Source organism: Mustela putorius, unplaced genomic scaffold (assembly GCF_011764305.1).
Source record: "Mustela putorius furo isolate JIRA1106 unplaced genomic scaffold, ASM1176430v1.1 tig00000198_pilon_pilon_pilon, whole genome shotgun sequence".
In the NCBI taxonomy this organism is placed as follows: Eukaryota; Metazoa; Chordata; class Mammalia; order Carnivora; family Mustelidae; genus Mustela; species Mustela putorius.
The window spans coordinates 8,771,956-8,781,839 of NW_025421311.1; the positions used below are offsets into that span (position 1 = coordinate 8,771,956).

Genomic DNA, 9,884 nt, shown 5'->3' on the forward strand with positions numbered 1-9,884 from the left:
TGTGCCCATTTAGTTTATGATTCAGTGGCTTTAAAATATATTCAGAGTTTTGTGACCATCGCCACAATAACTTTTGGAACATTTTCATCATCCCAAAATGAAAGTATTCTCCCATTAACCATACTCCCCACCCCAATCCTCCCATCCCCCCTAACCCTGGATAACACTTACCTACTTTCTGTCTTAGATTTGCCTATTTTGGCTATTTCCTATAGGGATAGGGATTTCATTGAATATGTAGATCAATTTGTGGCATATTCCTTCTTAACATTCCTCCTCCATGAATATGGTGTGTCTTTCCATTTATTTAGGTCTTTAATTTCTCTCAATAATTTGTGCAGTTTTTCAAGTATAAGTTTTTGCACTTCTTTTGTTAAATTTATTCATAGGTATTTTGTTCTTTGTTCAGAGTTTTCATTGTTACTGTCTAGAAATACCATTGATTTTTGTATATTGATCTTGTATCCTACAACCTTATATTTTCTTTAGTGTGTTCCTTAAGATTTTCTGTATGCAAAATCATGTCATCTCCAAGTAGAGATAATTTTGCTTTTTCTTTTCCAATTTGGATGCCTTTTATTTCCTTTTCTTGCCCAACTTTTCTGGTTAGCACATCTAGCAAAATGTTGACTAGAAGTGGCAAAGTGGACATCCTTGTCTTTTTCTTGATCTTAAGAGGAAATGAGTCTGGGGCACCTGGGTGGCTCAGTGGGTTAAGCCTCTGCCTTCAGCTCGGGTCATGATTCCAGGGTCCTGGGATCGAGCCCCACATCGAGCTCTCTGTTCAGCAGGGAGCCTGCTTCCTCCTCTCTCTCTCCCTGCCTTTCTGCCTACTTGTGATATCTATTTGTCAAATAAATAAATAAAATCTTTAAAAAAAAATAAAAAAGGAAGTGAGTCTTTTACTACTGAAGTATGGTTTTGGAACTTTTGTAGATCTGTTTTATCATCAGGTTCAGGAAGTTCCTTTTTTTTTTTTTTTTAGGAAGTTCCTTTCTATTCCTACTTTTTATGACATGGTGGTTGAGTTTTGTAAAATGCTTTTTCTTTTTTAAATTTCTTTCTTTCTTTCTTTCTTTTTTTTTTTTTAAAGATTTTACTTACTTATTTGACCGAGATCATAAGTAGGCAGAGAGGCTGGGAAGTGGGCTCCCTGCTGAGCAGAGAGCCTGATGTGGGGCTCAATCCCAGGACCCTGGGATCATGACCTGAGCCGAAGGCAGAGGCCTCAACCCACTGAGCAACCCAGGCACCCCTGTAAAATGCGTTTTTTTTTTTGTCTGTTGAGATGGTCATGTGATTTTTTTTTTTTTAAAGATTTTATTTGTTTATTTAACAGACAGAGATCACAATTAGGTAGAGAGGCAGTCAGAGAGAGAGAGAGGAGGAAGCAGGCTCCCTGCTGAGTAGAGAGCCTGATGCGGGGCTTGATCCCAGGACCCTGGGACCATGACCTGAGCCGAAGGCAGAGGCTTCAACCCACTGAGCCACCCAGGTGCCCCGGTCATGTGATTTTTGTCCTTTTTCTATTAGAACATTATTACATGAATTGATTTTTAAATGTTAAACCAACCTTGCTTCCATTTGGTCATGGTGAATAATCCTTTTCCTATATTGCTATGTGATTTGCTAGCATTTTTTGAGCATTTTTGAGCATTTTTTTGAGCATTTTTGCATCTATATTCTTCAGAGGTATTTGTCTCTAGTTTGTTTTTTCTTGGTCTGGTTTTAAAATTGGGTTTATACTGACCTCATAGGGTGAGTTGGGAAGTGTTCCCTCTTCTATTTTTCAGAAGTTTTTTGAAGAATTGATATTCTTCAAATGTTTAGCAGAATTCACCATTTGGGGAAGCCATCTGGATCTAGGCTGTTCTGTGTGGTTAGTTTTTAAATTACCATTCCTTCTCTTTATTACTAGTTGTAGATCAGTTCAGGGGTTCTGTTCCTTTTTGATTCATTTTTGGCAGTTTGTGTCTTCCTAGGAATCTTCCATTTCATCTAAATTATCTAATTTTGGTGGGATATAGTTTTTCATAGCATTACCTACAAACCTCTTTGTTTTGGTAGGGTACATGGTAATGTCCTACTTCATTTCTGATTTTAGAAATTTGAGTCTTCTTTTTCCTTTGTCAGTCTAGCTAAATGTTTATCATTTTGTTGATCGTTTCAAGAACCAACTTTTGGTTTTGTTGAAATAAGTGAAAATGACTTAACATATGACATACCATAACTTAAGGGATTCAGCTAAAGGAGGACTTGTAGGAAGCTTATAGCTAAAAAAGATGAAAGAACCAACTTTTAGTTTCATTTCATCCTTTACACCTCAGGACATTTGTTTTCTTCTCCCAGCATCCCCAGCCAGATGATAAGTTTCAGTCTTTGGGAAGAGAGTTTAAGAAAATACAATGGTTTCTTGTCTTTGCAGATGTTAGAGGGGAAAAGCAAAATTTCTGTCAATGACTTCATCATAAAAGCTTCAGCTTTGGCATGTTTAAAAGTTCCAGAAGCAAATTCTTCTTGGCTGGACACAGTTATAAGACAGTAAGTAAGATACTGCTGGGGACAGTATATATCCATCAGCAGTTTTCTTGTGCTATCTCATGTCTAACTAGGAGTGTAGGGGATGAGGAGAAATGGAATACAGGGAGGAAAAGGACGTCAGTAGTTTGAAAACAAGGTAAAACTATGAGATAATGCTGAATTTAGTTAGTGAAAACTACAAATTCTTTGAGTTTAGAAGAGGAGGTAAGTTTACAGATGTGAATAATTAAGTTGATAACAACTGTTACAAAGCAGGGTTGAAATGGTTTTTGTTCACCAGTTAGTGGAGGCAAATTGAAAACAAAACCAAGAAACATTTGTTAATATTATGGTGGCATGTGACTGGCATGGTGCTTAGTGTCTTTTCACATCTTGTCTCATTTTAATCCTTATGACGCCCCCTCATGAACTAGGGGCCTTCACTCCCATTTTACAAACGAAGAAACTGAGGAGTGAATGAGTTAAATAACTTTCCTGAATTAAAATGTTAGTGAATAGCAAAACTGTGATTGGAACTGGGATTCTGGCTCCTGCACCTAGCTTGTTCTACTATGTAGATTTTTAAATATTATTATTATAAATTTAATTTCTATTAAAATAATAGTATATACATTAGAATATTGCTTTGTGGCTTACAGTGACCTATGCAGCTTTTATTTATTTATTTTTTTAAAGATCTTATTTATTTATTTGACAGAGAGAGAGATCACAAGTAGGCAGAGAGGCAGGCAGAGAGAGAGGGAGAAGCAGGCTCCCTGGTGAGCAGAGAGCCTGAAGTCCAACAGCAAGCTATTAGTAAGGCTACACAACCTCCATAGGCTCTAGGGGAGAAGCTTCCCTTGCTTTTTCCAGTTTTGCTGGCTCCAGGCATTTGCTCGCTTGTGGCTGCATGACTCCAAACTGACATGGCCCTTCTTCTCTTCTGTCTCTTACAAGGTTACTTGGCACTGGATTTAGGGCCCACTCAGGTAACCCAGGATGATTTTATCTCAAGATCCTAATTAACATGCAAAGATTGTTTTTTTTTAATTTGATAGAGCATACAGAAGAAGGGGGAGTGGGAGAGGGAGAAGCAGGCTCCCCACTGAGCAGAGAGCCCAAGCAGGGCTTAATCCCAGGACCCTGCAGAGAACTTTTAATTAAATAAGTTCACATAGATAGATCCTGAGATTAAGACAAAGACCTGTCTTTTAGAGAGCTGTTATAAACATCTGTGTACAATTCCCTGTGTTGACTTATGTTTTTATTTTTCTTGGGTTGAAGTAGAATTACTGGGTCAAAGGGTAAATTGATATTTAACCTTTTAAGAGTATCTGAAGAGGGCGCCTGGGTGGCTCAGTGGGTTAAGCCACTTCATGATCTCAGGGTCCTGGGATCGAGTCCCGCATTGGGCTCTCTGCTCAGCAGGGAGCCTGGTTCCCTCTCTCTCTCTGCCTGCCTCTCTGTCTACTTGTGATCTCTGTCTGTCAAATCAACAAATAAAATCTTTAAAAAAAAAAAAAAGTATCTGAAGAAAACACTTCTTTGATGAGCAGATCAAGGTTATAGGGCAAGTTCTGGGAAATGCCCTTTATTCTTTTATTCATATAGCCATCAACAAATATTGACCATGTATTGTTTGCTATATTCAGTGGTGAGCAAAATAAGAAATACCATGCTTACTCTCCTAGGAGAAAGATTTTGGAGTGACAGGCTCATTAAAGGAAAGTTGTATTTGGCGGATGCCTGAGTGGCTCAGTCATTAACCATCTGTCTTCCACTCAGATGGTCCTGGGATCAAGCCCCGTATTGGGCTCCGTGCTGGGCGGGAGGCCTGCTTTTCCCTCTCCCACTCCCCCTGCTTGTGTTCCCTCTCTTGCTCTCTCTCTCTCTGTGTCAAATAAATTAAAAAAAAAAAAAAAGTAGAAGTATTTGGGATGCTGGGGTGGCTCAGTCAGTTAAGTGGCTGCTTTGGGCTGGGGTCATGATCCCAGGATCCTGGGATCGAGTTCTGCATCAGGGTCCTTGCTCAGTAGGGAGCCTACTTCTCCCTGTACCTGCTCTGCCTGCGGCTCCCCCTGCTTATGTGCTCCCTTGGACAAATAAATATTAAAAAAAGAAATAAAAGGAAAAAGGAAAGAAAAAGAAAGCAGTATTTGCTGTGATACCTTGGCCATAGCCCCGCTGTGGTAGCTGCTAAAGGGTCACACACAATTATTCAACAAGGTCCTTGTGTTCACAAATGACAGTCCCATGACTCCTGGTCAGCTTGGGCACACTGAGGGATTTGGTACCCGTAATATTCTAAGGCTTGTGTCTAGAAGTAGCTGGAGTTCTTCCTCCATGTGAAGTGTTAATTTCTTCTCAGTTGCAGAACACTTTGGCAGGGGTCCTAACACAAACCCCAAGGAGGCTGTGGATACAATGTAAGAGTTTGGGAATGTGGATGAGGGGAAAATAGTTATTCCTTTCCACTAACCTCTAACTGAAATTTGGCATTTCTTCCTATTATGAATGTAGAGAACAAATCAAAGAGTTACTATTAATAGTACTTGTACTGGTGACCAATAAAAATCACTTACTTTCATATCAGATTATAGTTATTGCAGGTATCTTTTAAAAGTGTTTTTTTGCTTTTGGCAGATCTTGTTATTGAGCTGATACATGTATCATAATTTTGTTTTTTGAATAGTTTGGTAATTGAATTTCAATGTAGTTTTTGTTTTTTTTTTAAGATTTCATTTATTTATTTGACAGAAAGAGAGGCATCACAAGTAGGCAGAGAGGGAGAGGGGGAAGCAGGGTCCCTGCTGAGCAGAGAGCCTGATGCGGGGCTTGATCCAAGGACCCTGAGATCATGACCTGAGCCGAAGGCAGAGGCTTAACCCACTGAGCCACCCAGGCACCCCTCAATGTAGTTGTTTTTTTATTTAGTTGTATTTGTTTTGTAATTAAGTATTTTAATTAAGTAATTAAATTAAATAGTATTTAATTAAATAGGTAAACTAAAGTAAGTAAAATAAAATTAAATACTTTAATTACTTTAATTAAATAATACTTTAATTTTAATTAATTAAATAATTAATTGTTTTGGTCAATAAGTATTTTATTTTCTGTGTTAAAAATATGTATTCTGAGGTGGGACCAAGATGGAAAGGTACCCTTGGCATAATACAGATTAGGAATCCTACTATTATGTTGAGACACCACCACCCTACATCCTGAACTCTCCCGTTTCTCCCACAACACAGTCCTGTCCCTCCACTCTTCCTTCCGTCTGCGCAGACTCTGCCTGCAGACTCCGCTCCACCAAGTTCACTTCACCTCAGAATTCAAGAAGTTCTCTTTGTGTAATTCTCGCTGAATGCCGGGCGAATGCTGGGCCTTCTCCACCTGCACCCGTGTGTCAGTCAGGGCAGGTGCAAGGCAGTTAGAGCACATGTGAAACCAAACTACTGACACATTTCTTGTTCATTTTTAAAAAGTCCAAGTTAAGAGGGCATAGCAAAATGTAAAAACTGGGAAAGCTATCCCTCTGGCTGAAAAGTACCCTAGACTGAGGTAAATGTCAGTATTCTTATTTAATCTGACACGTAAGCTCTTAGTAAATATTGCGATGATTACTGAAATTTTCTTTTTTCTTTTGAAATAGAAACCATGTTGTGGATATCAGTGTAGCAGTCAGTACCCCTGCAGGACTCATTACACCGATCGTATTTAATGCTCATATAAAAGGACTGGAAACCATTGCTAATGATGTTGTTTCTTTAGCAACCAAAGCACGAGAGGGTAAACTACAGCCTCATGAGTTCCAGGTAGGTATTATTTATTTCCTTTCTGAATATGAAGAATTATGTTATATTTAAGGGTGGCATAATGCTGGGCACCTGGGTGGCTCAGTGGGTTAAGGGTGTGTCTTGGGCTCAGGTCATGATCCTGGGGTCCTGGGATAGATCCCTGCATCGGGCTCCCTGCTCAACAGGGAGTCTGCTTGTCCCTCTCCCTCTGCCCCTTCCCACTGCTCATGCTCTCTTTCACTCTCTCTCAAGTAAATAAAGTCTTTTTATAAAGGGTGGCGTAATGCTTTTATTGCATTTTCCACCTTTGATTCTGCCTTATATTCTTATTGATACATGCCCCTGAATAAAAAAAAAGTGAATATAAAAAAAAATTAAAAAGTGAATACCCTATCAAAATCTGAAAAGACATTTTCTAGCAGTTTGCAACACTTATGACTTATGTTCATACTGTAATGGTTATGTATTTTCATTAAAGTGTGTTCCATTAAGGCCTACCTTTTTTTCCCCCTTTTAGTTTTATTGGTGTATAAATAGCAAATAAGAATTGTATATATTCAGGGTATATAGTTTTGATGTTTTGCTGTATGTATACATTGTGAAATGATCATAATCAAGCTAAGTCACGTTTGTCACCTTGTGCTCAATGTTTTCCTTTCCTTTTTTTTTAAAGATTTTATTTATTTGACAGAGAGATCACAAGTAGGCAGCAGGCAGAGAGAGAGGGGGGAAACAGGCTCCCCGCTGAGCAGAGAGCCTGATGCGGGGCTCAATCCCAGGACCCCGAGATCATGACCTGAGCCGAAGGCAGGGGCTGTAACCCACTGAGCCACCCAGGTGCCCCTTTCTTTCCTTTTTTTTTTTTTTTTTTTTAATGGTAGTTCAGAGGCCTTTCTTAAAGATTATCTCAAGGTCTTTCCACAGAACATTTGTCTTTTTTTTCCTGGCTTATGTTGACAACCAATTAACATGATTTTTAATCTCTTTTCCTCTAGGGTGGCACTTTTACAATCTCCAATTTAGGAATGTTTGGAATTAAGAACTTCTCTGCTATTATTAACCCACCTCAAGCATGTATTTTGGCAATTGGTGCTTCAGAAGATAGGCTGATTCCAGCAGATAATGAAAAAGGGTAAGTATCAAAATAAAGAGGAAGTTGTAAGTTCATTTTCATTATATTATACCTGTTTGGTTTTTGGTGGTTGTTGTGGTTTTTGTTTTTACATCATACCTGTGTTTGAGTCTCGGTTTTATAATTATTGGCACAGCCTGTTGGAGGTTCAGGTACAATGAGGTGTGAGTATAGAATGAAGTTTTTCAGGACATCAACCCTTCTTTTACTGTATGCAGTTAGTCCTATTTGAAATGAGAAGCCTTATGTACTATAGGTCAGGGGTAAGCATACTTTTTCTTGGAGCAGGTTGTAAATGTTTTAGGCTTTTTGAGTCATGGTGTCTCTGTTGCAAATATTGTAGTGAGAAAGCAGACGTAAGCAATACGTAAATGAATTCCAGAATACCTACATTTGGCGGGATTTGGCCTGTGGGCTGTAGTTTGTCAGCCCGTGTTCCAGATGGCTCTTTGGTGTATATAACTTAAAGAGTAGGTAGAAAATAATATCACTCGGCTGGAGCTGGCGTTTGGGTTGGTTACTGGCTAAAAGCTAGTAATTGCTTTCAGCATACCTAATACTGTTTTTATCTTTTTCTAGATTTGATGTGGCTAGCATGATGTCTGTTACACTCAGTTGTGATCATCGGGTTGTGGATGGAGCAGTTGGAGCCCAGTGGCTTGCTGAGTTTAGAAAGTACCTTGAAAAACCCATCACCATGTTGTTATAATTAACTGAAGAATTTCTAGACTCTCCCAGGTCACAGTGGTTCATTCTTACCTGATATAAATATATTATTACACAGGTGGTTCTTTTTATTTTAAACTTAACCAGTTGTTTTTGAGTCTGTCCAGATAAGTTATTTGTAATGGGCATTACTGAATTTTTTAAATGCCAATTACACCCACATATTGTACACATTTAATGAACACCAGATTTTGAACTGTGTATTCCTAGTCAAGGGAACATGTGGCCTGGCCTTTTGGTGATAAGTACTTCCATTGGGAACTGTAGAGCTAGAATTGTGGTTCCGTGTTGAAACAGATACACAAAGGTAATCTGGATGAAACCTTGAGGTTTTGAAATTTAATTGCCTCAAATGTTTTGCTCATTTGAGAGAAAGAGAAGTCAAGGAAAAAAGAGAAGTTCATTCTCTTTGGAGAAAGGCTCTGAATTGAACTTGATTTTGGAATTTAACCCCAATTTAAATTTTTCTGTTACATGATCATGGTTTTTTATGGATGGGAAGGGTAGAGAACGTCAAGAAAAATAAGTGAAATTTTAAAAGTTAACATTCTCTTAGACTTCTCCAACCAGCTGTCTGTCCTTTGTTTATTTTTCTATGAATCCCAAAATGGTGGTTTTGCCCCTTGAGATGAAGATAAAAATATAAACCGGCACTTGTTATAAAAGAATTTGTGTGGGTATTTATTTAAACAACTTAACATGTGTAATTTTGAGAGCAGAATTTAAAATTACCTCCAAATAAAAGAATATGCTTATAGAATTTAACAGAAACTAGAAATTATTCCTCAATAATTAACTGTTGGTTACTTGCAAATGAACTTAATTATCAGAATCTGTTACTCAAATGACTTTGGAAATCTGTTATCAAGAAACTGTGGAGTAAGTGTACATATGTAAAATATGGTTTCTAGTGAGATATGTGCCAAAGTCCATTTACCACCAAGTCCTGTCTGAAGGGAAGAGGGGGAGAGAGACATTGCTAAGCAGTTGGGAGTGCTAAAAGATTAGAAGCAAAGTGGTCATTTTCTACTTGGATAAAGTAAAAAATGTTCAGTGTATACAGAGAAAGTGTTCTGTGTTTTTCCACTCGGTGTTGTCTCATGTACAATAAGAAAGTCCTAAAATCCTATTGGAAAGAAACAAAATAAGTTGCTTGCTGCCTTATCAGCCTAAATATTTTTTTCCATTTTGTTACAATTTGCCTTTCTTCTTAGGGGAGGGGAAGTGGAAGAGGTGATATTGTGATATTCAGGATAATAAAAATGAATTTGGCATATTATCCCAATTCCAGACTTTCCATTGATGAGTTTTTAATAAATTATTTGGAATTGTTTATGATTATTTAAAATAAATCTGACCAGTGTTTCCTTGTATATATGTGGAACGGTCCCCTGAAATTTACGTCTTTCAGTGTTGAATCTGTTTCTAAATGTTCTTTATTAAATGGTGCAGAAATGACACTGCATATATTCCAGAATATTTCCCTCACTGTATTATGAAAACAGTACATAAATTGATTTTTCAGTAATTAGTAATGTTAGCTCGAATTGAAGATTGTGAAGAAGGAACAAGCTAATCAAAAGGGACCATCGGTGTGAGCCACACCTGGTTCAAATACATGAAACTTCAAAGATAATTCATTTTTGGCAAATGCTTATGGCTCTGTTGTTCCCTTGAAAGAAAAATAAAAAGTTGTCTTCTAATAAAAA

At 37.9% G+C, this 9,884-nt stretch overlaps 1 protein-coding gene across 1 annotated transcript in view; it reads left to right on the forward strand.

Moving 5' to 3' along the window:
* DLAT (dihydrolipoamide S-acetyltransferase) overlaps positions 1–9,884 on the forward strand; it is a 30,750-nt gene extending 20,866 nt beyond the window's left edge. The window contains exons 11-14 of the mRNA XM_004749812.3: positions 2,426–2,541; positions 6,173–6,335; positions 7,313–7,449; positions 8,029–9,884. Coding sequence (XP_004749869.2) covers positions 2,426–2,541; positions 6,173–6,335; positions 7,313–7,449; positions 8,029–8,158 — 546 coding nt within the window. The 3' untranslated portion in view covers positions 8,159–9,884. The remainder of the gene's footprint in view (positions 1–2,425; positions 2,542–6,172; positions 6,336–7,312; positions 7,450–8,028) is intronic.